Here is a 17,887-nt window from a genome sequence, read left to right as displayed (position 1 = left end):
ATAATTTCCCATCGTATGAAATTACTTACAAGCTGAATTTGTAATTTGTTAAATTGTATTTGTGAAAAGATAATCTCGTAAACAACAAAGATGTAGGTTTTTTCACTTACACTGTGAACTAAGATTACTAAACTTCTATAATTTGTTGTCTTATTCTACTTTATATAAGTATTTCAAGAATAGAGTACTCGAATAGTAATTAAACTGTAATGATTATGGTTTATATTTGTGTTAAGTGTTTTTCTACAAGTGTTTTCAAAATTCTCTATATATAGTAATAAATCGCTACTTCGTTTCACCCGTAAACGGTTGACGTTATCGAAAATTTCATTTTAAATTATAATTTTGTTTTATTTTTGGCTAAAACCACTTAGTGTAGTATTTCTTTAGGTGGGTACACACAAGAGCATTTCGGTTTAACGTTACGTTATAATGCTTACATGTGTGTACATACATCATTCCGATGATACACATTCGGGGGTGCTGCACGGGTTATCGGTTTTTCGACGAACCTGAACGTGTATACAATACACTGTAAATGTTCAAGTGTGTACCTGTCTTATTATAATCTACCACCTATCCATGTAAGTAAATGTCAACCGCTCTATAGACCAAGGGGGATGCATACATTTTGAAGTTTTTATTGTGCGTATTTCACTCTATACTATGATTTTGGGGTTTGGACACAATTTATACAATATCCCCTTTGTTTAATTACTTTTATTGTAACTTTAATTATATTATCATCATCGACTGCTTGACAAATTGATTATTTTTAATGCATACAGTTATTAACCAATGTGTGGCTTCTGAGGCGTTTACCCGACATACGAACCCATTATTGAAACCTTAAGAATAATATTAAATAGAATTTTGTACGGAAAATGGAAACTGACCAACAGTACTACCAAAATTCGTTCGCATTTTACTCCCTGAAAGGTTTCCCTTTTTGTTACACACGTTCTCTAAAAATACTTACTTGATACTTTCAGTTTATTCACTACAATGCTTAGGCCAGTTCTAAACATTGCCGCTGTCGTCTATAAGATGCCAACTTCTAAAATGTTACCAAAGTAGAGTGTTACAATCAATAATTAAAAATTATAAATGTAAAAACAAAGTAATAACTGAAATAATACTGAGAGATGACTTAACTAACTAATTTATAACATCTTGTGATAACATAATTATGGCGTGTAATTTTTTAAGGTTTTTGTATTTTAATATAAAAAAAAATACTTTTAAGGATTAAACATGTTAAAAGGTAAACCATAGTAGGAATAACCAATAATAACTAAAACAGTAGGTAGTAAAATACTTATTGGTATAGGATGAAGAATTAAAAAATTGTTGTTTGATACTTTTTATGTTTCAATGTCATGTAATGTAAATGTTTACAAAAATATACTTTTGTGCTCACTGCATAGTTGAACATAACCATGTACTAGTTAAATGTATTTTTATAATATTCGCAGTAATTTGTCCTAGCTAGTTTGTTCACCAGATGATGAAAAATTATAGGAAGCGGAAATCGTTTTATGTTAGTTGCATTTAGGTAGTTCAGTTTCTTAAGTGCAATAAACACCTTTACATACTTAGCAGTTATATTTTCTAGAAGCGTTGGGGATCAGCGATAACGTATTAATACAAATATACCACATGACGATTAGGGTCGTTTAGTACAGTAATCACGACTGAAAACGCTGCTTTATAAACAGAAGCCAATAAAGTATACTTTATTTCAGGTCTACTGAACGCCGTATTTATAGTCTTACGCAACATAACATTCGTACAGCTGTTTTTAAGTTGTATTTAACCAAAAATCGAACAAGTACAATAAACAAGTAATTGTCGTTTACCCAACATATTAACTGACTTTAAAATAATCATAAATTCTACCAAACTATCTCATTGAATAAATAAATGGTATCCAGGCAACACGTGCAGTAGTGACCGTTTGCTATTTCCAATTACACACAAAACCTTACACCATTTACAACAGTGTCGTTTATCGTTTAAAAACAAAACTTAGGTCTTTGTAAAACTTTGTTTATGTACATTCATACTGGTCTACAACACCCAGTGACAATGTACTTGAAGTACTTGCTTAACGACTAAGACGTTGTCAATTATTCGGTCAATTAATCCGAGTGTCGATTCAGTCAGTTGGTTTTGCCACGGTAGGCGGATGTTAATTTACATGGAATTGCGATTTAAAAATGTCATTTTCGCCAAGCATTAAGACTGCGAGCACAGACAATGGAGAGCGTTTTACTCGGTTAAGTGTACTGAACATTATGGAAGGAGTAACGACACCGGTTAAGTCTGTCGGAAGTGAACACATCACGGCAGGCTATTCCATTCAGTGGAGCGATAGAGGTCCAGACGTCAATAGTTATTATTACTACTGCAATAGTTAACACGAAATATTATAAAATACCATTTTTATATTGCAAACATTGCCTAAACATACAATGTGATGATTATGACGCCTTAATATCAAAACTGGTAGTTACCGGTATAGTATTGTCTAATATTCATATGCAAATTGCAATTGATCAAACACATACACGTTTTTTCATATTCATTATTTGTATAACCATGTCAAAGATTAATGTCTAGATTTACCATGATTAAATAGAATACAACTCTGTTTAATAATACCTTTGTTTTTTTTATGTTATACAACTAAAACAATATATTATTGAAAGTAGGAGTGGCACATATGTATTCAGAGGAGGGGTGGGGGGGGGGGGGTAAAAGTTTGAGTGTTTATTAATTTGAATTTAGAATATAAATTTATTTAATTTAAAGTATGATATAAGTATTTTAAAAAATGTAAAACAGCCACTGTATTGATATTTATTTTAGACATTTAAAAATTAATTTTAATTAGCCCGTTATTAACGGAAGGGCATTGCTCCTGCTCTTACTATACTTCTAAACGTAAAATATCTCTAGAATGAAGTATAAATTTATTCAAAACTCGTTTACAGCTAGTCAACATTATTAAAAAAGCATACTTTTACAAAATGCTAAACATTAACAAAACTTAAGTGCCCTCTTAATAAAGTTATGACCTTGACAGGTTTAACTTGTCTTATGTCAGCCCCTCCCCCAATTATAAAATCACACGCTAGTAATTATATTATTATATGGCGTATTTATAAGAGGGGGATATAGGAGATAAATCCCTCCCCTCGGTCTTCTTAGGTAGAATAGTTAGAAAATCGGTATACTTTAAAGTAATATTATATTGAGAAATACGGATAACTTAACTATAAAAAAAAAAGGTCAAAGGAGGGGATCTATCTCAAATATCTTCCATGACCATGCCACAGTATAGGCATATTTACATTACATAATGTAGAGTGCATATTTTAAGGAACTAGGACTAATCGTGTTTTGAAAAATTTGATAAATTGTTATGGATTTTTAAGGATTAAATATAATTCACTCTGTTAAAGTGATGACGAGAAATCTCTGAATGCAGAGATTACATTTTATATTTTTATCATTGAAAACGTTTCCAAGCGAACGCCCATAAAATCGGTTGAATAATTTTGAATAGCCCGCGCGTTTATGAGTATTATGTGGAATAGACTTGCTACTTATAAGTTACAACTTAACCTAAAAGCAAAAAAAATTAGCTATACTTAAAAAAAGAAAACGTATATCACTTTAATCTTGACGGAGGGTTTTCTCCGTTGTTCAAAACTGTAATAAACGACACTGGGCGACTGCTATCGGTTTTACTAGCCGGCTACGTGCGAACCTTCCATATGTCTAGCCGTGGCATTGTTACTCTGTTCACGCATTATCCGCGGGCTGTAAATCGTAGTCTTAGAAAAACCAAAACTACCATTAGAGTAGAAAAAAAAGGAAGAAATAAAATAAAAATAATCGGGACAAGGGACACCTACACGCGCCGTGTTCGCGTACAACGCTCACGGCCGGCACACACTATCCGTCGAAATCCCTTGCACGTACTGTAACTATACAGGCGAGAAATAATAAAAAGTAAATAGGATTTTTACACTCAACCTCTTCGTCTAACCCCTGACGCCTCTATACCACGACCATTTTCACGTTTGTACAGCAATAATAATTATTACCAAGAAATACTAGACCGGAGTTAAGACAATGTACAAGCTGTGAATGTCAGAAACCATTATTTTACGGATAATTAATAACGATTACGATGTATGCAACTGATATTAATGGCACTGATTTAGTACTTAGAATAGTCAATGATGATAGTTTGTAAAAGTAGCATTAAAATGATTTGCTTTAGTTGGCTACTATTCTTATTATTACAGGGGTAAAGGCCCAGCGAGTTGACGCTGTCAAACGCCTACAGTTATCGTTTCTGCAGTTCTTTATGTAATAAAACACTTGACTTAAATAGTCGGATTTTGTACTTTTAATGAAATTATATAAAGCGTGACGTTTAAAGGCGCCAGTACCAGTGGTTGTTTTTCAAAAGGAAAATTTCCTACAGAGCGCATGATTTTTATGCGATACAATAATGGTGAAAAAATTACACATGCACACTATGAGAAGTCTTTTTTACTATAAAACAAAATTTACCAAAACCAAACCACTCTGCACTTGCTGTCATGTCTGTATTCCAGCAAAGCCTTTTTTCAACCAAAATAACAAATAGCACGTTAAAAATTATATTATCCTAAGCTATTATAAAATCACTAAAAACTATGTTGATATGATTGATTGATTGACATAAACACTTCATTTATAAGCCTCAGTCTAATCATATTTTTGATTCTAAAGATATCCGTGGAAATATTTTTGAATGATTTTCCTTTTTCTTCTATGATCTACGTTTTTGACGATTAAGCTCGTTAGTCTATAGTATTTCACTTTAACGATACGAGGAATCCCTTTTCCTGTTACAAAAGGTAAAAAGGAAACTCTCGAATACGGAAGTGATTCATCAAACCATTGAAATTACAAATGAACAATACGAATAATAGTTATAATATAATGTATACTTAGACATTTTGTCTAATCTCTTCGTATTGATCAGTTTTTTTTTAAATATATCACCTCTAGAAAACCAAAAATAAATAATATTTTTTTGTCTCAAAACAAAACGAAGCTTTCAGAAAATTCCGTTTTATCCGTACAACAAGTAGCCAAGAATTTTAATTGTATTTATATTTGTTGTGTTTGACATTAAACGTTTATAAAACTTGACATAATGTATTTTAATAATATTATTATTATTAAAGTAACTGGGATCATTCCATCCGAGCATACACAATAACACATTTATATCATACAGTATAATTCATGTAGATATAAAAAAAAATGTAAAATGTAACTCTGCACAGTCAACCTGTGCTCTTTGGCGACGACACAGCGATAATATGACCGGTTTAATTAATTGTGCTGTCGGTTATTTTGATTGGCGTGCGGTTCACTGAGCCAAGACCCGCTGCTACAAAACGTGGAAATGATTTACGATTTTATCTAAAGAGTTTGCTCTCCATGCTCTTCAATGCTTCATTTACCGACAAGGAAAAGTTTCCGTTTAAACCACGCCGTTAGTGTAATAATGATATTATTATTAGTGTTGTAATATTGTGCCCATTTGTCTATTGTCTCAACCCGCATTTTCGTTTGGTTGAAAGATGGCCACGACATTTCACGTTGGTGACATTGTCTTGTCCAAACTATCTCGTATCAAACTTTACCCTAGGTGCAACTTTTTCTTTGTTGTACATTTATTAATATTGGTGCATGTATTTATAAATAAAACGAAGAATTAAGAAACAGTTAAGTGTTTTATTTGTCTTACAATCAGTTGTAGAAACCCATGACAGGTGCAATTCTCTCCGAAAACATTTTTTTAGTCGATAAGTTAGATCTTTTATCAACAAGTGACTTTCAAATTTCAATACGATTCATACCAAATAGCAGATAGTATTCGTTTCGCCACCAACGCAGCGCAGCCACAACCGTCATCGATTATCATATGGAAGAAATTATATTAATGATACCCGTTCATCATATCAATTGTTTGTAAATTGAATTTTAACAAAATGTCTGATAAAAATTGTATTAGATATGAAATATCACAAAGTTGTTTTTGTTTACGTATTTAATTTCAAGGGGGATTGCATGCGGTCAAGTTTTTCAGTCAAAACACATAATTTGTATTCCATTGCACAGACCGAACCAGTGATTCGATAAGCAATCTAAAAATAGATTTGAATTCGCCATGAAGTTTACTTAGGATCGATCAGGGTACTTTTTCCAATTTTCAATTTTAACCCTTTCCAAATTTGATTTTTACATTTTATATAATGTTTAAACGTGTTTTATACACAGTAGGAAAAATGTACGTTGACCGATCTCAAGTTAACTTCATGACAAATTCAAATCTGTTTTCAGATTACTTCTCGGATCACCAATTCAGCCTGTGCGATGGAACAAAAAATGTATATTATACTAACTAAAATAGCTTTTACTCATAGACAAAATTATTTAAATTAAAAATGTTACCATGAAGCTTATACAAATTAACAGGTAAACTAATTGACAGGATCGAAATTTATTAAAACCACTTTTTTCTTAAATATTGCCTATACAAAACTCCTTAAAAAACAACCGCATGCAAACCCCTTAATCTAAAATTAGCATCATATGAATTATCCAGAATATTAATATACTTTTTATTCCCGGCGCGACGGTATTTTGATAATTGAAATAATGCGCCTCGATATAGGCCACTTATTATGCTTTTAATATTATCATAGTTATTATTAAAGACACAATGATCATTATTTTTCGAGTGTTGTGTGCCAGTTGCAAACGAAAGCAATTAAATTTTGTAATAATAATTATTATCTTTCAAGTAGTCGGTTAGCTTGTCAACACTTGAACGTTATAGGTAGTATATTATAATATTAAGAGCAGACCTAAGATGTAGTTGATGGTATTAATGGCACAGACAAAGTTTTAATAACCAATCTGCTAGAATGAATTGTTTATGACCGTACACAAAACTTTTAAACGATCACTACCAATTAATATAAAATGGCTGTTCCGAAATCTACCACTTCATTGTCTTCAATGAATAATTAAATTGTAGTGGACTCTAAATAAGAAGATCACTTTTCGCTTTTCTTTGGTATACAACAGACCAATGTCGTACGAAGACACCGAATGCAAATGATTTGAAAAAAACTGTTCGGGACACTTAAGCGTTAAATATTATCATCAAGTATATATAATATTGTATGTATATCTTAGGATAATATCTATCAAATATACAATAACGGTTGTTATTAATACGGTTATCACAAATGATGTTCATCTAAATAATCCCACGATGTCCACGATAACCGCAATTGCATCTAAATATCTCCTGGGGACGCTTATGTACCTACTCAGTTGAATTTTAGGACTGCCGAGGTACGTTAATCTAAATATTTACATCAGTTCTATTCTCACAGGAATACAATAATATACAAACGTCCATTTAATATGTTTGATGACCGTCCAAATCAAATAAAGTATTATTTATTTACCATGGTAAAACTTACCATAGTCCTTACCATAATCGTTTTGTTCGTTTTTACTCGAATACTTATAATTAATGATAAGAATAATAAAAAAAAAAGTTACAGTCTACTTAAACTAATGGCTAAAATTACAACACACGGAACATGCTTTAGTCTGCTCTCTCCTGAAAAGTGATTATTTCTGTTCTATAATCTCCTTGCGATTTATGACGATAGTGTAGTCTTAAATATGTGTTTTGGCTAAAACGTTTGCATGACGACGACGACTCTTTTAAAGTAGCCGCGCTATTTTCGTTACGCTATTTTGTGTCGTTTTCGAGCTGGGAGACCAAGACTAAACAATTTACGAAACACTTTACAATATAAAGTGCAACAACAACAGTGTTAGTGTAAATCAACAAAATGTAAAAACAAATTATTTGTCCGATATTGCAATTTCGTATTAAAGATATTTTACTATTATGATAGTTTTAAATAATTAATCGGATATTTGGTGTCCTGTCATATTGCATCTACTAAATATGTTATATTTTTTAATGAAATAGCAATTGTAGAAAATGTTAACTATAGTTTTTCGTTATTGCATATATGTAACTCCTAAAAATATACTGTTTTTTTTTTTTTTATGTAAACGACTATTTTATTTAATAATGAATTTTGTACAATAGGCAATTTAAAAATAAATGTAGGAACTTTTTTAATTAAAATACATGGCACTACCCGTATTTTGGCCGCAAAACTTGTCGTGCGGGGGACAAGGTTTTTTGGATAATACTCTTAGTAGAACTACAACAATTTCATAGTACACACAGAAGAACTTTACCTGACTCTGACCTGACTCTGGTATACTGTATGAACCGTGCATTTGTAAATTTAATTAAAAAGACCTGTACACCGACGTTCTACAGTAATTTTACTAACTTTATATAAACTAATATATATTATATTATACGGTCATGGTTAACTCGCCGAGGTTAACCCGCCGCATAGAGCTGCGAGCAAGGTAAACATTTCCCATGCAAAACGTCAATGCCTGATAACATACGAGCATTGTTCACACTTATCGCCATTTTTCAGTGTGTGTGGTGTGTAGCAGCAGCTAATGCCGTACATGTGTTCGGTGCGGCTGTTTAAATCCCAGTCGTTACCGTAATCTGAGAGACAACAAGGCGCACATATTAAACGAACAAGTTTGGCTTCGGCATTACACACGGTAGGTAGGCAGGTACGCTTGGCCGTACAATCATAACAAACGGTATTTATTTGAACGCGCTTTTGTGTACCAGACGATGATGAACACTGTTTTAACGAGATGTTTATTCACAGAGGCGTGCGTGATAACCAAATATTATTGTAACAGAACAAAACCGCGTCGTAGCAGTGAAAACGCAGCCTGCGAACGGCCTTTGTGAAAGTTAGTTTAACTGGAAATTCATTTCGATTTGTTTTAATACCTGGCAACTAATTATCGTTAAATCAATACTAGCGTCACAAACCCGAGTTTCGTGGAAATGTGTTTTAGCCTAAACCGAGTCGATTACTTAAATTGTGTCGTGTGTATTTGCCTTTTGAACTCTGTAAAACATACATTACATAATGGTTATTCTCTTTGAGCGTTGCAATTGTGCTGATCCGCATGTAATTACGCCCCGAGATCTTGGTAACTTACCGTGGATTTGCTTTTGAAAGTTATTTACCACCCATATTCGTGCTTGGTCGAGACAAACTTATGCAAAGCCAATTACACCAGAATTATGGTATAAATTACCTTGTTTGTTTGTTTTGTTATTGCACAACCTGCTATAAATTATTACACGACTACAGTTGAAATATTTTTCCGATTTTAACATAAGCAAATTATGATGATGATAATCATAATAATAATATCTTAGATATAATAAAAAATAGCATTTTTCATCAATAATAAATTATTGAATTTTTTTTTCAGTTCTAGTTAGTTTGAATGTCGTGAACACAAAACATATGCCCCCAACCCCACACCCATATATTTTTTAAATAGCTCAGATCCAATTAAAAAATTCATATCAAAATATACCTGATGTATAGGCTTCAAATCTCTAACTAATTCGTGGCTAAAACATCACAAACGTTTCCTAAATCAACAACACATTTTTTTTCGTGGTTGCATTCCAGCCATCTGAAGATTCGCCAAAGTTCAATTACTTTATTCGTTTTTGTCTCTTTTGGGAAAAAATAGTTACATTGCTATACTGTTTTTCCAGTTATTTGCTTCCTAATTGACATTCTTTCTAACTTTTACCCTGGACACGAACCCTACCTGCTCCCCTCGCTGGCTCTGGATAGTAGGTAGGTATAGGTATTATTATAAAAGCTATAATAAAAAACAAATAATTTACTTGTTAGTTGCCTATGTTTTATTCGTACAATAACTCCTCTCTTGCTCCTCGAACGGTTACACGAGAAATAATATTTCTTTTCAACAAAATCATTATTGGTTTTATGGCTATTTTTTTACCACAACGTTTCGTAAACCAATTATTATAGGCGTCATCTATCTATTTTTCCGGAAAGATAATATAATTAAAACCCGCTAAAATAGTCAAAACAAGAATCCGAATTTACCATTGAAAAAAAAGAATTCAATTTTTAGTAGCCATATATTTGGAGTTGGGCGTAAAACTTCATCGATAAAGTTTTACGCCCTTGATAATTAAGATAATTTTACGACTGGGGTTGAATCTACCCCCCCCCCCCCCAGAGATCCGGCTCTGAAGATATGTGAAGCCACAAAAAAGAGAATACAATGATATGGAATCGAAAGCCATAGAAAGATATCATTGTAATAGTGCACAAGAACTGTATGAGAAATTAAGCATAACAACAACAGAAATGTATTTAAAATCTTAGAAATGGACTCGGTTTTACATGGCAATACCCCCCGCAAGTAAAATAGTTAGATAATGTTAGGACTTAGGGGAGAAACTAGAAAGTAAAAATAAATTTCCAATTTCATTTTTCCCCAATAATGATCTCTATTTAAACGCATAAGATATTTCTTTTAACTATGCGTGTACTGCGGTGTATTATCTTTTTTTATGCCCTTTAGATGCCATTTAAATTTAACAATATGTAGATACAATTATAATATATGCTCTAAAGTCTAAACTATTGGGGTCCACCGTCCAATGTCTAGAGATGTTTTTAAACAATTTTACTTCAACTGCAACAGCCTTTTAAGATTTCGGTTATACAATGAGTTGTTACCAGCGACCCCAGAACTTTGTTCAACTGTGTTTGCTGTTGCTATACTATTAACTGTACACTCCCACAAACCGCCCCAGTCGTCTTAATCAAGTTTCTTCAGAAATACTACGTTGAAATAGTGCTTTGAGTTGTAGTAATAATATCATACTCGTTTGTTTTACTAACTAGGCATGTTTTGTTTGTCGGTTTGCCGAGTTTAGGGTTCATTCCCAGAAGACTGAACGTCAAATTAGTAAGATATATCAACACGACGAAACACAAATCAAAGTGTGTATATGAGCCGCATTAAAGCAAGAAGACGGTCGATTTAATAACATCATCATGAAATTATAACAAACAAATAAAGTATACAACGTAGTACACCGTGGTTGTAGCTGCTCACTCAAAAACTTCAATATTCTTAATATTAGGTACACGTCAAATACCATCACATCATACTTTCTAGAATTGGAACTATTCACAGCGCTAAGTCCTTAGAGTACGCAATTTTGAGGAAATTAAGGTAATATTAGGCATGATATTGGAAATGTTATTCAATGTAATCACTGATAAAATACTGATTTTTATAACCAATAATAGCTATATACGTTAATAATTAAATTGAATTGCATAACATTTTAAAGGTTTACTAACCAAATTCACAAACCAATTTTTATTTTAGTTCGACTGGCCAGGATCAATGCTGCCTTTTTTAGGTGATTTAATTTGCTATACAAGCACGCATAAGATGTAGCTATTTTTTTGCTAAGATAAAGCGAGATAACTGAAATCAAATTAAGCAAATACAACTGCAAAATTGTTCAGAGTAATAATTTATTTTTGTATTTAACTATGTAGGCATCATCACATAGTTTCAAATAATTAATTTAAATTGAACATTGTGGAATTCTTCGGCTGCACTTGTCTCACTTAGTTGCAATTACGTTCACATTGACTCTATACTATTTACTTACTCTATGATATTAAATTTAAAAAAATATTACTACAATTATTATGTATACAATTTATTCACATAATTATTTATAACATATCAATTAAGTATAACTTTCTTTCATAAATGTTTGGAGTTCAGTTTTAGAAAACAGCATAATTTAAAATAAATTAAGAAAAATATCATACAATAATTGCACATTGCACCAAACAACCATATAACATTCAAAACAACAATTAGTATAATAATATCTGAAATAGAATAAAACAAAGAAATTAACTTAACTCAACTATGACGTCGTTTTTTGAGCTATCGAGACTCGAATAAAAGTTATAGTTTTAACTCTCAACATGTATACCTACAGTTTAAAACACATAATTATTTATTGCACTTTCTTTTCGCTCGAGATTTTATTATTTTTTCTTTTCAAACATTTCCTAAACGTACATCTGAAACACTTGAAACTTATGTATACAAACACTGTACTTAATAGCGAAACAAACGCTACTACGTCCAAAAGTAAAAACTGAAACCAGTAAATATCGTTGGCTGCCGTTTTGAGATGGTGGGCACCCTTGTGTCGGATCACGTACTCAATCCAAAAAACAACATTATCCATAAGCGATATTGGGTTGTCCTTAAGTATGGCAGACGATTTTTGAGCGTTTACTTTGTACCTTAAATACACGCAAAAAGTTGCATAAATTATGTATGTTCAACAAACATATTTTATCAACCATATAATAACATAATAATATAATCGTCAACTGTAAAACATATCTAGACTCTATACATACAAAATAACTTACAGCGAATTCGATTTAAAAATATCACTGAAACGGGATTATCATCTGATCATACACTTATACGATAAATCGATTAATCAAATATCAGCATTAAAGTTTAAACTACCAACTGTACAACATCATGCAGGTACATGTCTGGCCAAGATTGAGCTATTTTTCTAATCTAATGTATGTCTTAGTCGATGATTCAAGTTTTAAATAATTTAACTTTTTTTAAAAAAGTCATATTTTTTTATGGAATGTAACGCGTTTTACCGTGAATCATCGAGAAGTGACCGGAGATTGTCGCCAAACGCTTTGCTGGTGAGTTCGAAAAATGGTATGTACTCGGCAAAGCCTTTAGACTTGGCTTGAATGCAATTTTGAGCCTGGTCGCCAAACACCGATAAACAGAGTACGGGCACTCCGTGATAAATAGTTTCGATCATGCTGTGTATGCCGCCATGTGTAATAAACAGCCGGCAATTTGGATGACCTGCCACAGACCAGAAATTACAGTTAATATTATAAAACAAGCCTAATGGCAAATAAAACAAATTATTGTCCATTGAGCACCAAAACCGAACACCATAACATTAATTATTCCTCTGTTGAAACGACAGCTATAATCACAAAATTAACTAGTAGACGAATAAAAACATATACAATATTATAAGGCATTTGAGTATACTGTATAATATAAAATATATGACTGCTTTCGGCATAGAGTTTTAAATCTATATTATATTAATAATTAAATGGAAGTGGAATTATTAGATGTGTGGAAAACTGGATACCTATATGTACAGGTTTAGTTTTAATGCTGTCTATGCTCTTACCGAGTACATCGTTTTGAGGAAACCATTTACGAACGATTACGTTTTTAGGCAAGTCAGGTATGCTGTCGTCTTCCCATTTCCACAACACCGTTTGCTTGATTTTACCCAACTCGGACAACAGCAGCGACACCGTTTCGTTTGGCATTTTCGATGCTTGAATAACGGATCCCATACTGAAAAATACTACGCCATTCTTAGCACCATCCACGATTTCCTTTAAATCCTACGGTATAGATTAGAAACAATTAGTACATATTTTTTAGATAACATTATATTTTGAAAACAAAAAGAAATGAGAGCCTCGCGTGTTTGTCAAATAAATTAATTAACGTGGCACTTATCAAAGTGTCTCATAAACACTAAACTCTAAAGTAAAGTTTCAGTACCTACAGATAACAAAAAAATTTAAAAAAAAACAAAAATTGTTATGCCTTATAAGATAGCAGTCCCTATTTCTTGCGATCCTTTATGAAGTATACGGTGCTTGTTTATTAAAGTTACAACATGACAAATGTTAATATTATAAAAAATCCATATTCGAAGTGATAGTCGCCGTCACCATTTCCTAACGTTATTTATGCGTGCCGTGTCCTTGAAATAACCGTGATATCTCGACCAGAAGGGTTTTGTACGTGTTCTACCATGTAAAATGATGTAACATATTATGTGGCTTTCTTTAAAAGTTGGGTTTTTTGTTTTAGCATTGTTTAACTATTACTCTATTTTTACTGTGATTGAAATGTTCATTTATTTCGACAATGGCTACTTCTATGGTTTGGCATAAATCAGTTGCTAATTTTCCAAGAATCTTCAAATTTGATGGCATTTTCAAATTTTTATTGCTTCTTTGGACATCCTTTCTCCATTTAGATCTGTTCAACTCTACATAATGACCCCAAATTTTGATAAATTTATTTTTTTAACTATAAAAAACAATTTTTAGTGATGGGTAAAAAAGAAACATTGTGATGTTTTAAGCGAGACTTATTAAGTATAGATAAAACCTAGCCATCCACTGTGTTAAGATCTACTAATTTAAATCTATCGGCTGTCGTTTCAGTATAAACGCCAATTGGTGAGAAACCAGTAGGAAGACAACGTATGAGATGGCCTGACTCAATGAAAAGCGAACAAACAAAATGAAATGTCACGCGAGACATCAGCATAGCCAAGCAACCAAGTACCTGAATGTACACAGTACACACGTTTCAAACCTTAAGTAAATAAAACAACAGCTTACTTGTGGCAATTGTTTGGCCGGGGTGGTGTGCGTGCCCGCCATTGGAATGAAATTGGGAACCGTCGGCGACACTGTACCAAGTACCGGATTACTCATGTACACGGTCAAGGATACATTGCGAAGCATGTCAGTCAGATCGGGTCGGCCTTCGTGTCCTGGATAGTCAAAATACGAGTCCATTATGGCCCGATGTTGTGGTATGCTCACCAGTCGGTACATACAAGTGCTGAAGAAAGCTAATGCGGTGTTGCCCAGCCTCTGGACGAAAGACATGCCGGTAGGAAAGTTGCTGGTGAACTCGGGTATGTAAGCGGGATTGTAGGGATTGCCGTGCCATTGGGAAACTCTAGGATTGGTGTTGAACGGCAACAGTTGGACGACCGGAGCTCCATACTTGTGGCCAATCGTGACGCAGCTTTCGGTAAAAAAATTCTCGAACAACACCAAATCGAAAGACGATCCATCGTTCCGAATGAAGTTCTTTACCGCGTTTCTATCCAATGCTATTTTGGTTATCTTTGGGCCTAACCACAGCACGTAAACGACCACCGGAAGCTTGTTAAGTAATCTTGACCTGTCCATGTGGTTTATTTCTAAACAAAAATTATTGTTGAATAAAATATTACGAACAATTACACGCGGTCACTATAGTCTAAAATACAAACTATACAGATTCTAATCCCATTTCCTAATAAACAACAAGGCCAAAAGGATTCACAGTCGAGAGAGTGACTAAATAAAATAGGTAGATGATTTCGGAGTAATTAGAATAGCCACATTCTAATTACTGCGACTTTTGGTACTTTTTGTATACAGAAATTAAATGACGGTGTCAACATCGCGGTGCGACCACCAACACAACTTTTTAAGACGCGACTGCTTGGAAGTTAATATTACAATTTGGTAAAAAGTTTTCATCTTTGCATTGGTTATTTAAAACTATATAATATTATACAAACATATATTAGGTATATAGACTATGTGATAAATACTGTTTTAACATTACCGAATGTATTCGGAATTTACATATAGTTTTTATCTGATATTATTATACATATTTGTTAAACAACAATAAAATAATCAGTATTTTATAATACCAAATTAAATCACCACTCAGAAAACCATTTTTATAATTGTATTCCAAAATATAACGTTTACCTAACACATTACAAGAATGTCATTTAAAATATTGAACTTTACACTAGGTAATAGTAAGAACAAAATAAGTATAGGCTACATTTGTAAATATTTATGTACATAAACTAGATAATTGGCAAACAATTTGTTCCTACTTATATCCTAGACCACATGAAATTGTATAAAATAAGAGTTTATTGGTATAAACTGAAAAATGTATTTTGTTACATAAAATGTTTTTGTTGTTATTTTTTAAAAATTAAATATAATATTAAATTCGTGTATGTATTATATTTATATACTGTCTAATATAGGTACGCCATTAAAACACATACAGTAAAACAATTGCGTCAAATGTCGATGACGTAGGACAAGACCAAATGTCTATGGTCAGTATCTCTTAACCCTTCGAGACTATATTGCAGCCAGTGGACTAACCCACACTAGAACGATAATTATTATCTCCTAATACGATTGTTGGTAAATATTAGAGACTATATCTAATTATGATTAAAGTTGCACTAGTGGCTATATAACATAGAACCATAGAGATTAAGGACTATATCCAACAATGATCGCTTATAGTTGCCCCAGTGGATGATCTATTTAGAAGTGAACCGAAAACGGTCAGTTAAAATTTTTATACGACAGAGTATTATATTTTAGTACTAGTATTATTTTGTTTTTGTATTTGATTATTAATACATTTTACCTAAATAAGATAGACAGGTAGATACTACATACTTTTTTCGAGATAATGTTTTTCCACCTCGATGTGCGTATACAACAAGTCATTGCCCAGTGAAAACGGCGAAACTAGCGTTAGGTTGTGGCCCCTTTTCACCAACTCCCTGAGCAACGGTTTGAAACCGTTGAAATGACTGTGGGTTTCGGTCGGCAAAAACGCCAAAATGTTGGACGCTCGCACTTCCGGCGTCCCGTGCCAGGCAAAGGCCAGCCACGCGGCCTGTGTAAGGAACAATTAATTATTATTTTTTTAATAATAACGACAACATACATATAAAATGTCACCAAAAAAAATAAATTGATGGCTTACAATCAAATGAAAAGCTAATGCATTCATGTTTAATTCACTGACAATAATGCATAATGTAACACACTGACGTGTAGTCGTTTGGCTAGTCTACTACTCACTGATTACTGACTGATCGATATTGTCTTCAACGTGCACGGTGCATGCCGCAAGACCGGTTTTGTATACCAAACGCGCTGCTTGCAACAAACTCGTCTATAGCCGATAACTGGTAATTATGTAGTGTTATATAATATATTATCGCAATTCCCACTCCGGAGTAATAAGTGTATGGTCATAATATTATTGTGATTGTTTTGAGAGATAAAATTCGAGACAATTATACGTATGCAATTTGATTACGTCAAAAAGGTTGTAAACAAATTATTGTATTAAATGCTCAGATTTTTTGTTTGCTTATTATCAAAATCATATTTCATGGTTTGTAAAATGTTAGGATAGAACATAACATAATAATAATTTATTGATTAGACAGACACAAAAAAAAATATTTTGCTAGCCACTGACTCATTGTTATTTGCCAAATAGAAGAAATGTTTAAAACTTCAGTCTTTTAGAATAACTCGTAAGTGGATCTTGTAGATTGTTTGATTAACAAATAAAAAACACATTTTTCATTTATAATCGTTATAACTTCAAAAGTTATAAATATTTTTTTAATTAAAAAAAGTTTCTGAAAGCTGACATTTGTGTACCTTTAAAATATTTATATACATTTGAAGTCTTTTCTCAATTTTTTTAATTAGTTCTGTTTTGAAGTTGTGACGATTTAATAAAAAATATATTTTTTATGTATTTCAAATGGAGAAAATATGGCTTTATAGGAACCACTTAAAGATTTTCTACAAAGCTGAGATTTTTTTAAATTTCGGGGGTAGCAAATAATTTTTTCTGGGCCAGTAATATTCATATCATTAATCTGTGTCTACAGCAATCCTAAATTATGACAGACCGCTTTTTGCTTAATTATTTTATATATTATTTGTAATTTTTTTAATTTATGTATATTATTAACGTTTAGTGTAAAACCATACTTTAATAACTTGTAATGTATAGAAACACATTTTTTTTACTTTAAAATTTAAATGGAATCATCGATTCTAAA

General features: G+C 32.4%; 1 protein-coding gene across 1 annotated transcript; it reads right to left on the bottom strand.

Annotated features, from left to right (window-relative positions):
* Nucleotides 1-11,629: 11,629 nt before the first annotated feature.
* Nucleotides 11,630-16,958, bottom strand: LOC126835306 (UDP-glycosyltransferase UGT4-like). The gene is made up of 6 exons (XM_050567801.1): nt 16,786-16,958; nt 16,473-16,695; nt 14,592-15,184; nt 13,352-13,574; nt 12,789-13,008; nt 11,630-12,404 (listed from the first exon to the last, which is right to left on the bottom strand). The coding sequence occupies exons 1-6, from the start codon at nt 16,810-16,812 to the stop codon at nt 12,110-12,112; spliced, it is 1,581 nt and encodes a 526-aa protein (XP_050423758.1). The 5' UTR covers nt 16,813-16,958; the 3' UTR covers nt 11,630-12,109.
* Nucleotides 16,959-17,887: the final 929 nt, after the last annotated feature.

Source organism: Adelges cooleyi, unplaced genomic scaffold (genome assembly GCF_023614345.1).
Source record: "Adelges cooleyi isolate 19-005CV unplaced genomic scaffold, UGA_ACOO_1.1 ACOO_flye_CR_arks_rails_tigmint_CR_PRNA_23, whole genome shotgun sequence".
In the NCBI taxonomy this organism is placed as follows: Eukaryota; Metazoa; Arthropoda; class Insecta; order Hemiptera; family Adelgidae; genus Adelges; species Adelges cooleyi.
This window is presented reverse-complemented; position numbering and strand designations above follow the sequence as displayed.

What these genes read in the sequence shown, in the direction of transcription:
- LOC126835306 (XM_050567801.1), bottom strand. Translation starts at nt 16,812, where the DNA reads ATGAATGCATTAGCTTTTCATTTGATT. An exon ending in CGGCCAAACAATTGCCACAA is followed by an intron (nt 13,575 to 14,591) that starts GTAAGCTGTTGT and finishes TCTATACCGTAG; the next exon opens with GATTTAAAGGAAATCGTGGA. An exon ending in TCACTTCTCGATGATTCACG is followed by an intron (nt 12,405 to 12,788) that starts GTAAAACGCGTT and finishes CGTGTATTTAAG; the next exon opens with GTACAAAGTAAACGCTCAAA.